Source organism: Onychostruthus taczanowskii, unplaced genomic scaffold (assembly GCF_017590055.1).
Source record: "Onychostruthus taczanowskii isolate IOZ18803 unplaced genomic scaffold, ASM1759005v1 scaffold167, whole genome shotgun sequence".
Lineage (NCBI taxonomy): Eukaryota > Metazoa > Chordata > Aves > Passeriformes > Passeridae > Onychostruthus > Onychostruthus taczanowskii.
The window spans coordinates 1,028,525-1,047,069 of NW_024498873.1; the positions used below are offsets into that span (position 1 = coordinate 1,028,525).

The following is an 18,545-nucleotide window of genomic DNA, read 5'->3' on the forward strand; positions in this document are numbered from 1 at the left end:
TCAGTTTAGGGAGAAGGATGTTAAAGGGGAGAGTGTCAAATTATTTACAGAAGTCCAGATAAATGATAGCTTTCTTTGTCCACTGATAGAATAATTCCATCATTCAAGGCCACTGGGTTGGTCAGGCAGGACTTGCCTTTGGTGAAGCTGTACTGGCTCCCTGGAATCACCTCCCTGTCCCACATGTACTTCAGAACTTTTAGGAGGATCCATTCCATGACCTTCCCAGGAGTAGAAGTGAGGCTGTTGGGTCACTAGTTCCCAGATAGGTACACTGTTTCCCCTTTTCTCACCCACCTGAAGGGACTTCCCCTGAATGACATGACTTTTTGAATATCATGGTGAGTGGTTTGGCAACTACATAATTAGAGAATTATAGAATATCCTGTGCTAGAAGGGATGCACTAGGATCATCAAGACCAACTTCTAAGTGAATGGCCCATATGAGGTTTGAACCCACAGTCATGGTGTTACTAGCACCAGGCTCTGACCAGCTAAACTCATCTCAGGGTCTCATCAGCCAATTGCCTCAGGACTCTGTAAAGCAATTCATAAGGTCCCACAGACTTATATGTCTGTTCAGGTTCCTCAGGTGGTCATGAACCCAGTCTCTTATGGTGGAAGAACTTTGGTGCTCCAGTCCTTGTCTTTGTGGTATGTCCACTTCAGACATGTGGGAAGACTGGAGCAAAACAATTGAGTCTTCACGTACTATTTATTTGTTTACTGCTTCCCAATGACATTTATTTGTTTCTGTCCAGGCCTGAGCTTTATTTTGCTTGTATTGAGAGGCTGAAGTCAGGTGCCAAGGCAGAAATCTTAGGCTTTTGCCTGTGCTCTTGGTTACCCTTCTGCAATGCCCACCATATTATGGTGTATGGATGGATGCAGAGCACCCCAGTGGATATTCACAGCTCATGGGGACTGTATGGAAGGAAGACACAGCTCAGGATCTTGTTAGCAGGAAACTGTACTTCAACAGGAAGCAAAATTGTAGAAGAAATGGGGTTTGGGAGGAGTTACATTAGCTTTTTTAAGAGGAGGAAATTGGTAGGTGATCCTGGAACTTAAAGGGCAAGGTTTTAAGGAACTAGTATCTGAGGGAGAGAAAAGCTGAGGGAGTTAAACAGACACAGCACTGAGGAGGGGACTGGGGCTGATAACTCAGCAAGGAAATGGGAAAAGGGGCAGGGCACAGGGTGTCCAGATAGTACATCAAAAACATTTGGATGGGAACATACTAGAGATGACTGTCGTTGCTAAAACACAGTCCCTTACAGAGCTGGGAATGGAGCTAGTGTTTTTTGAAGACTTATGTATGCTGGAAGAGGGTAGTCACTTCAAAATTTATTTAAGTATTACTTAACCTGTGTGGAGTGGACGCAAATGATTCTCAGTTAGAATGGACTTAACTTGCTTTATCTAATTAACTTCGAGTTTCCTTAGTTCAATATAAATCAGTTTGATATTTTTGAATGCTCCCATACAGTCATCCTGCAGGTTATATTACTCTTCTGTCATCAGCATTCCCAACTGCAGTATGTACTGTGCTCTACATGGCATTCAGTGCTGCTGTAGGAAAATTTTACTGTTCTCTTTTAGCAGCAGAGAAATCCAGGACTTTGCAGCTGAAGATAATATTCCTTATGTGGTTCCTCAAAAGGTCTGCTTTATGTGATTCCTCATACAGATTCTGAAAAAAACAGAAACAGGGACAACGCCTTGAAGATTATACAGACATATGTAAAATGCATTTTGGCAAAGATTGAAAATTGAAGCACCCAAAAATTAGCTACTTAGATGCAATTTTGCACAAAACTGTACAATATAGCTTGTAAAGCTTTAGGCCGACTCTTCATTCTTTATTCTGTATATTCTTGCATTTCATGGGCATATATACTGGTGCAGTTCATAATGAGAAGTTTTTGAAGACTGAAAGTAAGTTCCCCAAATATATTGTGCCTCTTGCAAATAACACTACTACCAAAGTCAAGCCAAATTTAACTCTGTATTCCAATGTCAAAATGTTAGAGTAACTCAAAACACGGCTTTCTTTTTCTTCTTCTCCCCTCCCTTCCCCTCCCTTTTCTTTTCCTTCCCTTTCCTTTTCTTTACTCTCTTTTTTGAGCAAGTCATATTTTCCTATGAGTTTCATTCTTAAGTACAGCTGAACTTTTTTGGCTGAACTAGGAAAACCTGTGACCAGTCTAGCAATATGAACTGATTGCTGGACTCTTTATAATACTTATAAAGGGAAGAGCTTTTAAAAAACTTGAGAGATTATGTCCAAATAAAAATAACATTTTGTACAAAATTTTATATTACAATAATAAAGATGATGCCAACAGCACTGCCTGAAATAGAAATATAAATGCATGATATTGCTAAGATTCTTTGTATTAAGTGTTAACTTTTAAATGGATTTTAACATTTTTAGCACTTAAGAAAAATGAAATCTGTAATAATCTGCTTACCCTATTGTTTCATACAAAGGAAATTAATATGGGTGTGAAATGAAAACTGATTGCACAATAGTAGAAAGCACAAGATTGTTAGACAATGCAAAAAGAAATGAAAAATATGGCACCTTAATTCAGAGAGCTCACAAAATTCCATATTTATTTTTGAATCCTGAATTTATCTTAGGAAGATTAGTTTGCACTTGAAGTAGCTAAATTAAATGAACTGTCAATGTTATCTCTTTGACCAGAGGAGTGTGAGTAGTCTGCATAACTTGATATGTATGCAAGGAAACTGAAGACAAGGAAGACTATTAAGTATAATCCCAACAATAATAGTAGGTACTATGGTATTGTGCAAAAGATACTATCATTTCTTGAAATTAGGGAGATGGGTGAAATACAGTCAGAACTCCCTTTGGTATTCTCTTCACAGAGAAGCCTAGAAATATTTTATTAAATATTAATAACAACATAAAAGACCTTTGGTCTTATTTTCATTTTAATTAGGCAGGATATATATGCCATTCACTTTGAAGCCAAATGCTACTCCTTTGTATTAACCTGCAGGGGGTACTAGAAAATTGAACCAAGTAGCATTTAGCTATTTCTCCTCCTGCCGGAGATAATTAACACCTACTCTTTTGCAGACTCTCTTACTGTTACCTGATCCCCATATACAGGTTTCGTATTCAATTCCAGAGTTTGAGCAGTAGGGTGTGAAATGCTGCCTCAGCCCATTTCTTACGAATTGGCAGAACCCAGGAAAGTTATTAACCTTCAACTTTAACCTGCTAAACTTACAAAGTAACTTAATCTCATAATTAAATCAAATTGGTGAGACAAAATTGACAGTAATTCCAGGAGGGAAACAAAGCTGTATATAATGCACTGAACTTTTTTTTTGGTGAATAAAGACAACTGAGGAGCCTAAGAATGATAGCTCATATGGCAGAAGGAAGTAGGAAAATTTTTGACACATTAAGCTAAGGCAGGAGTTAGTAAGATGCAAATGAAATAAAAAGGTAAGAAATCAATTGTATGAAGTCTGTGGGTTTCTAGACTTTGGCTAGCTGTTTTTGAAACCTTTCTTTCTACACACCGCCACATCTAAAGCCTGAGAATTATCTTAAATGGGGCCTTGGAGCTGCTGATGTAGCGGCCATTGATCCTGGACCCTTCACTGGGAGGACCTTGAAGAGCTGTCAGGCTTCTGGGCAAACTTTCTCCTTTGGCTAATGGCCTTGGGCATTCACTTTGGCCAGAGCTTGATGTCCTGCAGTCAACCGTCCAGGTAGCCTAGCACTTCTTTCTTCGTAAACCTAACATGTTAATCTTGGTCAGTCCACTGCAGAGCTATATCTTGCCAATGCTTCAGTGGGGGACTGGACTGTCATCTTGGTTAAGCTTCCTCACAATGAAGAGTCTGGTGAACTTAAATGAGTTACACACATTAATGGATAGGAAGCAGAGCTGCTTTTACAGAAAACCCACCTGTGCTCTGCTCAAAGAAAATTATGTCTGAATACTCCACTTAGTGGTAAATTCATGTTTTGTAATGATAGTTGGAGAAACTGTAACAAGTTCAACTGTCACTATTATGCCTTTTGACTGAAATTATCTCCTTTGTGCATAAGCATTATGAAACATGATACATTTTTTCACTGACCCCCTCCTTTATAAAGTAGATGTTTCTCCTTTGATCATATAATACTCAAAATTTTGTATATTTTGTTTCCTGCTTATGTAAAATTAACATCATTCCATCTTTCCTTTACATTTTTTAGCCTAGGTCTGGGAAAACAATTATTCATTTCTCCATATAAAAAGTACATGAAGGTGATAATGCTTCATCCTACAGGAATGTTATTGGAAATAGATTTCCTCATAGTATCTATGAGGAAACTGTGTTGTGGTGATGATAAGTAGCTTGCTTTTTCCAAAACTTCTGCGTAGTGAAGAAGTATAAACAGCTTTGTTTTGTTAACAAGGTGAAAATCCAGCAAACAGCTTCCTTCATCCCCTAATTGTCCTGACTTTTTAGACACAATTTTAAGTGGGCAACAAAAATACTAATCTCTACTTTTTTAAATAAACTCACATTTGTGAATTTGTGATACACTGAGGTATTCTCCTGGGTAGTTTGTAAATTTTAACAGGTGTAAGCAGATTTGTAAGCATAAAACTTCCACGTCTGCTGTAACATATCATATTGGATTCCACCGCTCTGCTTTTAGGAAAGCAAATTTAGCCTTTACAGTGATTACCGGACTTGGATTAGTCATGATCACAGAGGCTGCAAAACAGATTCTGATGTGTCTCACTTCCCTTGTTCACAGATATGTATATAATGTGTTAGAGCAAACTGAAAATATTAAACCTATTTTATACTTCGAGAGCAGTTGGTTTGAATTCAAAAATTTAGCCTTCAAGCAAAAGAAATCCATGTCTTTGTATATCAAGAGCTGTAAGAGTATGAGCTGTTACTGAGGGGGAGGAAACGGGGAGGAAAAAAGCTTTTGTTAGTGCATACAAGTTTTAGCACTTTTTTGTGTCAATAAATACCTAAAAATAGCAACCCTCCCAACTACTCATTTATGAATATTACAAGTGGACATTTTCTGTATTTAAGAAGCATTACTACTAAGGAGTTTTGAGACATAGAAGACAGAAAATATTAGGCTAAACTTTTGGTTTTACTACACTATAAAGTACTTAAGGGTTTTGAGGAACAGAAGATCAAAAGTGATAATCTTTTGTTTCTACTTAAAAGAATAAACAAAACCACCTGATTAAGCTTAAAAGATAATCAAACTTACTTGTTTCTGAGGTACAGTAGGATACTCATACAAAATACAGCTATGCGTCATTTATCCTGTAACAGATAAAATGCAATTGTTCAAAAATATTTGAATTATATTGTATAGTTGCCATCATGGCATTATCACTGAAGGGTACTTGGAAAACACAACTAAGCCATCTCCTGATCTCTCAACTAGGAAATGTAAAGATATAATGAAACATCTGATATCTTTGATACTGGAGCGCAGCTTTCTAGTTTGTTTTGTACCCTTTTTCAGCTGCCATGGGATTGATGACTGTGAAGTAAGTTGCATCAACCTGTCAGGCCAACGCAAGACAAAGCACTAAATTTGGTCTCCTTATAGTCAATGTTAAATTTGAAGGAAATTAAAAATATATCTTTTATACCAGTATGAATTGTGTAGCTCTGTTTTAATTGAGTAGTTTACTTATTTGGAGAATTTTCATTACTGAATAAGAATACAGAATCTAATTATTTCCATTTCATATTCATTTATGACTGTATTATATGAGAAAGAAAAATAGTTTCCAAACTCCTAATGAATTCACTCTTATGTCTGGCATTTTTCTTCAGCATACAGCAAATTCAACAAATGAAATGGCAGTTGTGTAGTCTGCCTCAGAAGAACAGCTGCACAAGTTAGTTCACCATAAAACAAGCTGAACAAAATGATTTATGGAGTACTGTTTCCTTAATTATTTCACAGAACCTTTCTGGCTCTGGAGATTTGTTTGAGCCAACTATTGCAAATCTCTGAATTCCAGAAATAGTAGATTCCTGTCCTTCCTTCTTTACCTCCATTTTTCATCATGAAAACAAAAGCTCTTAATACTTTGTAATTTTTTGCTAACAACTCTATATTAATATTATTTATATTATAATAAGAGATTGAGATCTGGAAAGACAGTGTTAATCAGATGACTGAGTTTAATAATGCTAAGATAATTCTTGCTCTGGCAGTTTTGTGAAACTGTAAAGAAAACTGGAACAGAGTGCAATGTAGTTGACAGAGACATGAGTGTTTTAAGAATTCAGTCTCTCAGAAGCCTACCTCAGTGCATATTTTGACATTATTTTGCATCTGAGCATCAAGAAATATGAGTAACTACATTGAAACTTGATTTATCTAAACTAAAAAGGATGAAGAAAGTTTAATTTTGACCTTTTAGTTCAATATGCTAATATGAAGAATACCTGACAGAAGGAGTTGCTTAGTTCATTATGGATAGAGTGAAATTCTCCTCTTGTCTTGGGCCTTATGTGGTCCTCATAGCTTCTTGGCTTCCTTTACTATGCAGAATGATGAAACATATTTATTGGCCAGAGGGAATTTGGATGGTCCTAAGAATTTTTTCTAGACTTTTCTAGAAAACTTCCAAGGTAAAGGAAGCCCTTATTTGCCCAGTTTCTAGGAAACAGAGTGATGATCTTGCACAAAAAGGAGACATTTAGAAGCTCTGTACAGGGTCACTGAAAATTCTTCTTCCAATTACAGCCATCTGTTCTAACTCCCTGCAATTTCAGGCTTACTCCCTACCCTCAATTTCTGAGTGTTTTTTCTTTAAAAGTGTCTGTCTCCCAATACCCTGCCTTCCTTTCTGTGTGTATTGAACATCAGCTGTATGTAGTTTATATTTGCAGAAAACATTTCTTAATTTTTGAAAGGGAAGTAGTTGTTTCTTTCCCATTCAGCGTGTTTGCAAGAAAACACCATTGCTCTCATATTTAGGGACCTAAGCCAGGTATTGTAGGTGATCATGACTGTGTTTAGTCAAAGGAGGGTGAGATTGTGGGATTCAAATGTAGCAGCCTGAGCTCACAGCTGCACCTAGCCTTCTGTTCTGTTATGAACCAATAAGGAGAGGTTGTACTTATTACCAGGGCTGGGGAATTATCCATGCAAAACAATTAAAATTGCTTCTGTTCAAGCATACTCCACACATTCAGTGTGGGTACAATGTGAGATCACTGTCACATTAGTGGTCTCATTTTTATTAATTATATTTTATTTTTGTCTGTTCAAATAACCACGGTTTTCTTTCACACAAGTCTCATGGGTATGAATTACTATGTGGCTTGAGTACAAGCAACAGGTTAGAAAGGAGGGATAAATTCACTTTAATAAGTTTTTTTCAGATGTAGGTAGGACTATTAATATTCAGAGGGTTCAGTTCAATGCCTGCACTTATTAATCAACAGGAAACAAGTTGTAAAACTATGATGTTTTCGTTTCAGTTTTTTGTTGGTTTTGGTTTGGTTTTTTTTTTTTGTTTTGTTTTGGCTTCACCAGAAATGTTGTTTTAGAATCTTAAAAGCATCTAAAGAAATAGAGATGTATGACAAGGAAACAGATGAAAGAGATTGAGAGAGCATATGTAACATAAAAAGGCATAATGGCCGTGCTAACACATTGCAAGCTATCTTACTTCTGGTATTTCACCAGATAGCTCCACAGAACACCTACAGCTCTCTGTGTGACCTTCAATTACAGATGGATGGTAAGATACAACCCTGTTTGACTAGGATTAAAAATGGAGGTGTGATAAATTTTTTCAATTTCTGAGTTGTTTCAGTGGTCTACTTCCAAGAATAATAAATGTTACAAGTGAGTCTGGATAGAGAAGAAGGCTGGCAGTAACTAGGGTGAAACGCATTGCAGGCACAAAATGAAACAAAAGTAGTAAGTCTTTTAAAAAATACCATTTTGTCTGGGAAAGAAAGAGAAAAGAGACTGAGGCCAAGAAGGTGATGTAGGTTCATGCTTGCTCATCAAATTTCTGGCCGTGCAGGCTAATGGACTCTTACAATCCTTGTCATTTAATCTTTTTTTCCTTAAAGATTCCACGATTCTCTTCAGATTTCAAGAGAAAAGTGTCCTTTATTTAAAGATTTTTTTTTAAATTTTAGTTTCTTGCTCAAATACCATGTGTTCTCTGAAGGACTTAGGCAGTAATAGAGTTTTTGATGTCTCTAGGCTCCAGTAAAATGTTCCTAACCTGCTGAGGATTTGGGAGAGCTCTAGCACTGAATCTTTAGTCAAGCAGATGGATTGCTGCCAGGGAAGGGTCAAAGGATCTGCATGTAGGAGTGCCCTGAGAGATCCAGAAACTAGGAGCCAGCAGCTGGTCTGTAGCCACAAGTAGAAGCACAAAGTGTTCAGCGGTGGTCTCTGTTCACTTCAGAACAGTCCTGCCTGAAGAGCAGGATGAAGCCAGATAACAGAAATAAGTGGTGTTCCCAATCTTGTTGAACCTTAGTGTTTTTATACAAACTATTCCTAATGACTTATGTTAATTAAAATATATTTTTAAGTTTTTTAGTAAGTGCAGTGCAGGACCCCACAGATGCAGGGCCAATTTTTCTCATGTCTGTTTCTTTCTTGTCTTGATTTTCATATCAAATGAAGTCTAGCTGTCATAGTCAATTGAAAAGTATAAGAATATGGACTAGTAAAATTATTTATTTAAAATACAAGTTAAATAAAAGTTTATTACACATAAACCCCACATGATTTATGAAGTAGGATCATACAGTGCAGCACTGGTCTAAACCTCCTACCTGTTGTTACAGCTGAGTAATGACTTCATAAATCTGTGGGTGTAATTTTGAAACTGGAAAATGCCTTCTTGTGGGCCATTAATATCTATCTGCAGCAAGAAGACTTAAGTTTTTATGTGTATCTACTTCTGAATTTTGTTTAAGGTGACTGATTGCATCATCCAACAAAATACCAAGCTCCTATATGGGGTAACAGGAAGGCACATGGTCTTACTGAGTATCTCTGTGTGCTCATGCTTGTTGCACTTGCGTACACTTAAGTAGAGGTTAATAAGTAGATGAACAGTCTTTGGCATTTCTGAGGTTGTTTTTTTGGTTTTTTTTCTCAAATAATTTCAGTTTAAAAACAAACAATATTGTCAGTGTATGCATTAGCTTTGCCTGGAGTCACAGGTCCTGGGTGTTCATGGGGAATAACACTGATCTGTGCTTCTCAAACAGTGTTTTGTCTGACAGTGGAGTTGTTTGTACCATATTTGTGAGTGAAATGTGGAGTGAGTCCTTATGCCAGGTGCAGAATCCCTTTTGAAGTGGAGTCCATTTTATAAACTTTGGGTTCCAGATGCATTTCGTTGGTTGCATCCATTTCACATACGCAGCCATTTGCTAGGAAACAATCTTCTATTTTCTCAATCTGCAAGACAATTATTTATTTTGAAAATAAATTACTTTTTCTAATTTACATGACCATTTCATCTTTCAGTACAAAAGCTGTAATTATTTAACTGCTAGTGAATTCTTAAAGTTTATTTACACTTCCTCTCATGCATCTTAGGCATTCATACATCTTCAAGCCAAGTACTGCATTCTTCTGATTTAAGCTGTCATCTTCAAGCCACCCACGCATGGCAGTTTGTTATAGGTATTTTTCAGATAGGTTTTTAAATAAACCAGTCCGTAGATGCAGATGAATAGAATGTGTTGTGAAAGTTAAGGCCTGATTTGCAAATTAAGTGGGCTGTTTTGGAGATGGGGTTTGCCGCAGCCAGGCTGGCATAGACAGCAAGTTGTCCTGCCTCTTGGACCTCAGCTAGGGAGATTGTGTCTGGCATGTCTGTGGAGCTTTCTTTGGCTTGGTTGACAAGCCAGATTTGTGTGAACCCTTTGGGCAACCTACTATGAAATTTTGCTAAAAAAACTTCTTTCCTCAGTCATTACAAACCCTGGAGCAACTTCTGAGTCAGACTCAGGCCACTGCCTCAGTGTTTCCTCAGATCTCCAGTCTTTTTCCAAACAAAGACTTGCGTGGCCATATATGAGTGGCCTTAACTACCGCCTGCTCTTTGTCATCTCAGAGTTCTTTTTCCTCTTACAGAAATAGTGTTTTGTTTCTTTTCTTCTCCATCACTTTTCTTCTCCAGCATGTTTTCATCCTGTCATATTTTGCATCTTTATGGGTGTCTTTCCCAGTCTAAGCTTGTTTTGGTTGTTAGTTGGTTCTCTGGTTTGTGCTGGAGAAGGGCTCTTCATGTTCTTCATGTCTTCTTCTGTGAGAAAATTGGGGATGCCTGAGCCCATAAAGATTTATACCTGGATGTAAATTAACTAAAATGTATACAACTTCTCAAGACTGAGACCTAATCTTGGAAATGGTCTGTTGGAAAATTGTCATTAAATGTTATCCAGGTACAGTGTTTAGACCTTTAGCATGTTTTGTATTTTGAAAACTTCTTAACTTAGCAACAGATGGTAGGAATTTTAACAGTGGAAGCTATGTTTGTTACAGAGACTTTTAAACAGGACATAACATGACTGAAAAGTGTTATACCAAAATAATAATTTTATCCATATTAGGTTTTTTTGTGAGCTTACATTGTTGAAGATTCATTATTATAAACAGTAGCTTTCTGCTTTCCATATTTTTATGAGTTTCAATGAGAGAGTGAAAAATCTATTTAGAGTTTTATGCAAAAAAACCACAAGGATACATTTTACTTCTAATTAGAAGGTTTGTGGATGACTGGTTTTGGTTTCACCACTGATTATTAATAAAATATAAGATGTGCACAGTACTCTTCAAAAGAAGAAAGCTAGAAACCTGTCAGTTAAATTCATCTGCTGTGAATCAAACAAAGGATAGGATAGGATAGGATAGGATAGGATAGGATAGGATAGGATAGGATAGGATAGGATAGGATAGGATAGGATAGGATAGGATAGGATAGGATAGGATAGGATAGGATAGGATAGGATAGGATAGGATAGGATAGGATAGGATAGGATAGGATAGGATCGGATAGGATAGGATAGGATAGGATAGGAAGACTGATTTTTACTTGATTTAGTAAACAGGATTATTATTGAATAACATTTTGAATTTTTTTTTTTTTTTTTTTTTTTTTTTTTTTTTTTTTTTTTTTTTTTTTTTTTTTTTTTTTTTTTTTTTTGTCAGAACATGATTTTTTCCAATATGTTTTGACAGTGCCGTCAGCTATGAGAAACTACTGACTGTAGATATTCTCTGCCAGAATGATGAATCTATTTCCAGTAAGCTGGTTGCTTCATCTTGTTGGATATACTCTTGGGCATTTATCACGTAATTCCCTTAATTCAAACCAGTTGTGTACATATTTTGTAAATGATTAATTACTCACAGTAAATAAATATTCATACAAAATCAACTATTTGTTAAATTTTTAAAAATACTGTTTAATAGTTTTTGTACCAGAAATTAGCCTTCTTTTGCTTACTGTGTCTTTTCACAGTAAACAAACTTTAAATATGAAATAATATGTCTAAAAATGCTATTTGCAATGATTACAACATTGACTCTATGCCATTTCAGGTAAAAGCACATTTACATTGCAACTGTATGTTAAATGCTTTTATCAGCACAGTGAGTAATACCAGATCACTTGTCCTTGAAATAACATGCCATTAAATTTGTGAAGATGAAACAACTATTCTCCCGTCAAATTCTGCACTACATTTAGATAAAATGCCTTGGTTAAGTAACGTCTTTGAAGACTGGGTGTTACTTCCTTTAGCTCTGATTATAGTTGGCAGACACTATGTGTTCTTTGTGTATTACCAAAACAGAACATCTATCTGTGGCATACTCCATCTTTTCTTCATAAATGGATGCAACTTCAATGTGTTGGATGTATTTTAGTGTGCTGTTTGCATTTGATTAATTTGGTCTTATAGCTTTTTGTGTGCAAGTTTGTTACCCCTACTACTGAATATATATGATAGATGCAGTGAACTGTTGGCTTCTGTTCTGTAAATATTAATCAAAGAGTATACTCCTCTGCTTAATGGCTTTTCAGTGTAGGAGGCAGCCAAACAACTATAGTCTGCTTTTATTTTTTTTTCCTCTTTAATCATTATTGTGTAAGACACTGGCAAGAACAGTTTTTTTGATCTATAAACACTCTTTCATGCTTCAACATATCCATTGTTTGGTCAAAGTTATGAAATATTGTTGCTCAATGAAACTTTGTTTTCAGCATTTCCTGGTAAAGCAGTAATAGAAGAGATAAAACAGTAACGGAAGGGGCAGATAATTAAGTAAAGAAAAATACTAGGAATACGTGCAGGAAAGAAGCAGAAGATACAGAGTCAGTAAATACAGCCTCAAATGTTTTCAGGTCTTATGATTTGGACAAGTAGTTTTCTTTAATCAAAAGCCAGACTGAATGCTTTTCTAGATTCCATGGCTGCCATGAAAGGAATAATTTGTGACTAAAATATTCTTAAGGATAATAAGGCAGACATTTGCTATGTTCCAATGTGTAATTAAAATATGTGTAAGAATAGATGTTGATTAGTGTGATGGCTTATTTGGGTGAAAAATTAAAAAACATTCAATGTTTAAATAAAAAATCCAATAAATGTTTGGTGGGGATGGTGGTGGTGGAACAGCTCAGTGTGACAAGCAGTGAGTTTCTTGAAAACACAGCTCACATTTTTCTGGCATGTACGTCTGGTATAAATTTGATAGATACAGCTTAGTCATTCTCCATGAATGTCGCCAGTGAGGCAAGCCAAGATGAAGGGAAGGCTTATGCTTCAGGGTTTGTAGTGTTTTTTGGGATCCAGTGTGGGGTTACTTTCCTGTATGTGCATCCCTTGTCCCTTTCTTAAAAATGTCTCTAAATTGTGCTGGTAGCAAAATTTTACCCTAGCACTCTCACTGGCTTAGCTTTAGAAATTAGCAGAATTAGCAGAATTTATTGAATATCTGTTGCCCTTGACCATTGGGACTGACTTTCTAAAATCCTCTCAAGCACTGCAAGATCATAGAGAATATCACATTATTTACTAATGCTTTTGTTCTACAAATTTTATTGTAATTGTTATAATATTTTTTTTAATTCCTGCAGTTTTTGCCTGGAAAATGTAACTCAGTTTTTGTTATAGGCCATCATCTTCTACTATTCTAGAAAGGCATAAGGCAGAAATCTTCCTAACTATCAACAGTTTTGTGTTTTGTAAAATGTTCAAAGGCAGATCTGATTTTATAGAAAAGAATACAGTTGTACTGAAGCTTGTGGTTCAGAAAAATAATAGTTGAAAGCTGAATCATTAAATCACAAAAACTTTGTTTTCAGTCAGTTTATCTCATAATGTATTGAAAGTATTTTCAGGAAACATCAGTAAGAGAACTGAATGGCTTGAATAAAATACTGGTGGCTAAGTCCACATTATGTAGTAGAAATTAAAATATTTTGTTAGTTAACACACATATTTACACACTGTTTAAACCACATGGCTTTGAACAACTCCTATAAATATTCCTCTTGCATATATACATATATTTACATTTAAATATATTAGCATGCTCTTACAGAAGTAACTATTTGGAAAAAAATTTTTGCTTACAAATTGTTTGTATAAATTGAGTATTTGTTTCAGATCCATGTCAAAATGGAAGACTTTGTGATTTTCAAAATCCTTTTTCCTGGATAAAGGCCATTTCTGCTGTCTTAATTCATAAACGTGCTTCAGTGATTTGAATCTACATCTTCCATTTTGATAATGATTATTCCCACATTCTTGTTGTTTGTTAGTTCTCAAAAGTTAATTGTTAGTTCAGCTAAGTAATCTTCATTTCTGGTTAATGTAGTTACTGCTTATCGACCTTCTGAAAATGCTGATAACTCAAGGAAGTTTTTAATGTGCTAAGAAATGCTAACTGTTATAAAGTTAGATGCTTTTCTCCACTGGTCTACACCTGTCATTGTTCTTCCCTAGCTTTTTGTAATTACGCTTTAAGGTTGCAACAATTATATGGTAGTAAGATGAGGTAAAACCAGGGCTTCTTAGAGACTTTGTCTAGTAGCGCTTTTGGTTTAGTTTACATGTAAATATATTGTCCTAAGGTGCAAATTTTAGAAGGGGCTTATAAAGTATATATGTCATTAAAATATGTAGCATTAAAAAGAAATAGAGGGTTTGGATATGTTAATTGCTGTCAAGTAGTTTTTGTTCAGCTTTTGGCTGATACGAGTAAGGTAACTTGTCTGTAATAGGACAGAATCTCTGTTAATAGTACCTATTTTCAGTTACTTACATGTCTTTCTAAGAAATGGGGCAATTTATTTCAATTTAGATGCAGTCTGAAAAACTGAAGAAGGTACTTAATAATGCCTTTGTAGTAGTAGAATTTCTGTATGTCTGTGTAATTGTTTATGGAATTTAAAATGAAAACACTTAAAATGACCAAGGCATCTACATTTGTGGTATAGATACATGGGAAAGTAATAGTTGCATTTTGTCTTTTTACAAACTCTAGGGGGGACACAAAGATTACCTCGCACAATTGGAGTGTCATTGGCAAAAGAACTAATCTTCTCTGCACGCATTGTAGATGGTGAGGAAGCAAAATCAATAGGATTGATCAGCCATGTGGTAGAACAGAATGAAGCAGGGGATGCTGCATACAGAAGAGCATTAGCTCTGGCGAGAGAATTCTTACCTCAGGTATAAGAAATTATTTTGATTTTGTTTGTTAGTTTTTACCATATAATAACACTGAAAAAGAAACAAGTTTATTAAAGAGAATTGTCAACATTATGTATAAAAAAGCTGTGCTAATTATGTAGCAAGTAATCAGAAGTTTTCTTTATTGTATTGAATGGTGGTATTTGGTAATTATTTCGTAGTGAAGGAAAAAACCTCCATCAGAACTCATCTTGCCATGATCTGGTCTTTGTTTTCATTATGTGTTCTGGCTTTCAACTTTTGAACAAGACAAAAAAATATACAGGTTTTATTTTTTAGTATAGCAATTATTTCAATAGTTACTTTTTTGCTGTGGAACTCCTCAGAAGGGAGGCCTAAAAGGAAAAAAAAGGTCTTAGGTAGAAAATTCATAGAAGGCAGAAAAAGAAAATAGTTTTAAACGACTTTATTGGATCACAGGTGTAACAGCTAAAATTTTTCATTGGAAATGTAAAATGTTATAGCTTAAATATGGCATTTATTGGTGGTTACTTGTGTCTTGAGCACCTTGATTGAAAGACAATTACAGTAAAAAATTTAACATACCGTGGTTCTGGAAAGTTGATTGATGATTACAACTTCTTATTAGTACTGCCTCATAAGCATTTGGCTTTTCCCAAATCAGCAGGCCTGAATATCCAGCAGCTGATGCTGATGGATAGGCACAGGACTGAGATGATTCCCAAAGATGTCTTGCAGTTCTGCAGCACATTGGAGGCGAGTGTGGGAATCCCTCTGCTTACTGGGGATCTCAGCCACTCACGGAAGAGTGTCATCACTTGACCAGAGCAGGCTTTGCTATAGCATACTGCAGGTTTGAAGCTTGTATCAGTTAATTTTATTTCATGATGACATATTTTCACATGTCTCTATTGTGCAGTAGTGGGAATATAGGACTGACCTTGCAAAGACCTATGATCATGTATCTTAAAGTGGCCATTCTGAGCCTTGTTTTGAAGGAAATTGATAAAGCTTGACAAATGTGGACATACTCAGCATCTTTGAAACATAAACCAAACACAATAATTAGGTTATTTTGAAAATAGTATACTTTTACTTTTTCTTAATATTCAAACTATCAGTTTAGAAGCAAGTGTCTACTATAATGATAAAGTCTAGGATATAAGACTTATATACAGTAAATTTAACAGAGTCCAAAGTCTAGATGGTCCTAATATAAGATTATTGGTGTGCAGACTCTTCAGTTACAAATCTTGCAGGTTTTGATAACATGTAAATAAACTTTCTCTCTCATTTTAGGGACCAGTAGCAATGAGAGTTGCAAAACTGGCTATCAATCAGGGAATGGAGGTAAGGATCTGTACTTTCCATGAGAGTAGACTGTAAGTCAGCTTGGCCACAGTTGTACTGCTGTGGAATTCTTTTTCTAGAACTGTTTTTATTTTATCATTGTGTAGTCTTTCAAAGTCTGTTTGGTCAAAACTTTCTAAAGAATGAAATATAATTTTTTAGATCTCAGACTCCTGAGGTGATGATTTCTGTAACAAGACTTAGTAACCTCAAGAGTAGTGTACTCTGCTAATTATTAATAGTAGAAAGTAAACATAAACTACTACGAACAAATTGTGTTTCAAATCTCAGGTGGGAAAAATTATCAAAGTCATACTCTGTTAAGTCTGTCAAGCTCTCAGTGTTTAGTAACTGATAAAGTTAAAGGCTGAAGTGTATATTATTTTTTAATAGCTTAATAGCAGTGTTAAAATTGTACCTGGAACCTGATTTCATGTTTGATTCTGATTGCCACTCCATTGCCACACTATTGACCTGTCTCTAAAGCTCATTTAAAATCCCATCTGGACATGTGTTTTACTTTAGGTGTACATATCCTAATGCTGAGTTCAGCAGATCTGTTCATTTTTAAAGTTAGGCTCTGCACCAAGACACCTGGTATCTCAATCTGGTACAAGGGAAAGAGAATCATACCACATGCAGCGTCTGAATCCAAGAAGATGAATTTGTCCTTTTTTATTAAAAGTCACAAAAGCAGCCAGTGAGCTCAGCAAAGTGTAACACCCGTAAGTGGTGGCCTGAGAATCAAACTTGGATGCCATTGCACAGAGTATGTTAGGTTTCCATAGCAAGTAATGGTGGAATTTGAGATTTATTTCAATACACAATGTTCAAAATGCTACAAGCTAAGTTGTCTGACTACAGATATAGTGGATTGAAAGGTCAAAATAATGGTGTTTAAAGAATTAGGGATGATAGGGTTAGAGGGACTCTGAATGATCACCTCTAGTTCAGTCTTGAGGCCCAAGACAAGATCTACTATATCAAAACCAATCAAGCCAAGTGGTTGTCCAAGCTGTTGTTACAAAACTACCATGGCACAGATTTCATGGCTTCCTTTGATAACTTGTGCTATAACTTACCTCCCCTTGAAAACTGCTTGTGGTGCATAGCCATAGTCCTTCCAGTGGTCAAGAAGAGAGCTAGTGAATTCTGTAGGATCTGGTGCTTGAGACAGTTGGAGAAATAGTGAGGCCAAAATTCAGCCTTTTCAGATGTTCAGGACAGCTCACAAAGTAACTAAATGTATTAAAAATAGATGATGATGATGATGATGATGATGATGATGATGATGATGATGATGCAGGGCAGACATGGTCCTCTTTATTTTTCTGTTTTAAATCCTTTTGAACTTAGATTTGTGTTTATTTTGTGGCATGCTATCCTATTCTTATATGACATTTTGAAGATACATTGTTTCAGAAAAGATTTTACTTAATCATACAGTGCATCTTTTCCTCTGTAGTAAATGAAATTATTATAAATGTGCAGGTAGCTAATGTTTTTTACCTGACCAGATGACTCGTAGTAAAGAGCAGACATTTTCTGAGTGTAGTGCGTGCTAGTTGTATGGCTAAATCAGGAGTCTGTTACAGAAATACTAACCACTCTTACCAAATGTAAGTGTAGCATTTCTATGTTAGTGTAGAAGAACTTTGCAGAAGTAAAAACCATTATATTTATGTTAGCTGTGAGCTGTAATTTACATATTATAAATAATATATAATAAATAAAAAAAATTCTTGTAAAAATCATTGTATTCTTTTCCTCAGGTCGACTTAGTAACAGGTTTAGCAATTGAAGAAGCTTGTTATGCTCAGGTATGTAAATATGATTATATGAAGAAAACACAGAAAACAGGCTTTGTTGATGCCTGTTATGAAACATGCAGAAATTTAACTAGAAATTGCTTTGTGATTTCTTCTGCAAATTTTTAGGCATTTTATTTAAACTTCCATCTACTTGGTCTGATTTTGTAAGGAATTTAAGGGAGGAGGCAAAGTTCAGGACACATCGGTACCAGTACTGTTAGGGTGAAGGGTAATGAAGCAGTACCAGCCATACACGTAGCCAGTCATACACTACCATGCCAGTCCAAGGACTGCCTCACTTTTGCTTTGTTTTGGTTTAACATGAAAGAATACAAAGGACACTTCGGTAACACCTGCGCTAATGGCATATGCGCTGACCAACAAAAATTTGAGACAAACCTCTTTGCCAGTAAAACATGGGAATGATGTGTTTGAGATTAGGTGTTCTTAGACTTTGAGACAAGATTTTTATGATGGAAATAGAACTGTCAGCGTTACATGCTTATTTAAGATGTGGTAATCAGATTTTTAACCTTCTTCCTGCTCTCAAAAACCCAAAATTAACCCATCCAAAAAACCCTCAAGAAACCCAAAACCTACTTTCCCCTCTCCCCCCAACCCCACTGTCCCTATTAA

General features: G+C 35.7%; 1 protein-coding gene and 1 long non-coding RNA gene across 6 annotated transcripts in view; one reads left to right on the plus strand and one right to left on the minus strand.

Moving 5' to 3' along the window:
• Positions 1–18,545, plus strand: part of AUH (AU RNA binding methylglutaconyl-CoA hydratase) — a 112,528-nt gene that overhangs the window by 89,776 nt on the left and 4,207 nt on the right. For all 4 annotated transcript variants that reach the window (XM_041399629.1, XM_041399627.1, XM_041399628.1 and 1 more), the window contains 3 exons: positions 14,579–14,766; positions 16,048–16,098; positions 17,871–17,918. In XM_041399629.1, the coding sequence (XP_041255563.1) occupies positions 14,579–14,766; positions 16,048–16,098; positions 17,871–17,918 (287 nt within the window). The remainder of the gene's footprint in view (positions 1–14,578; positions 14,767–16,047; positions 16,099–17,870; positions 17,919–18,545) is intronic.
• Positions 1,336–18,545, minus strand: part of LOC121333362 — a 26,198-nt gene continuing 8,988 nt past the window's right edge. The window contains exons 2-6 of one of the 2 annotated variants that reach the window (XR_005952275.1): positions 17,181–17,337; positions 15,334–15,595; positions 9,313–9,475; positions 5,279–5,334; positions 1,336–1,693 (exon numbers count right to left, since the gene is read on the minus strand). This is a non-coding gene — a long non-coding RNA (uncharacterized LOC121333362). Of the gene's footprint in view, positions 1,694–5,278; positions 5,335–7,670; positions 9,476–15,333; positions 15,596–17,180; positions 17,338–18,545 lie in introns of those variants that run through there. The other variant, XR_005952274.1, reaches the window with a different exon arrangement.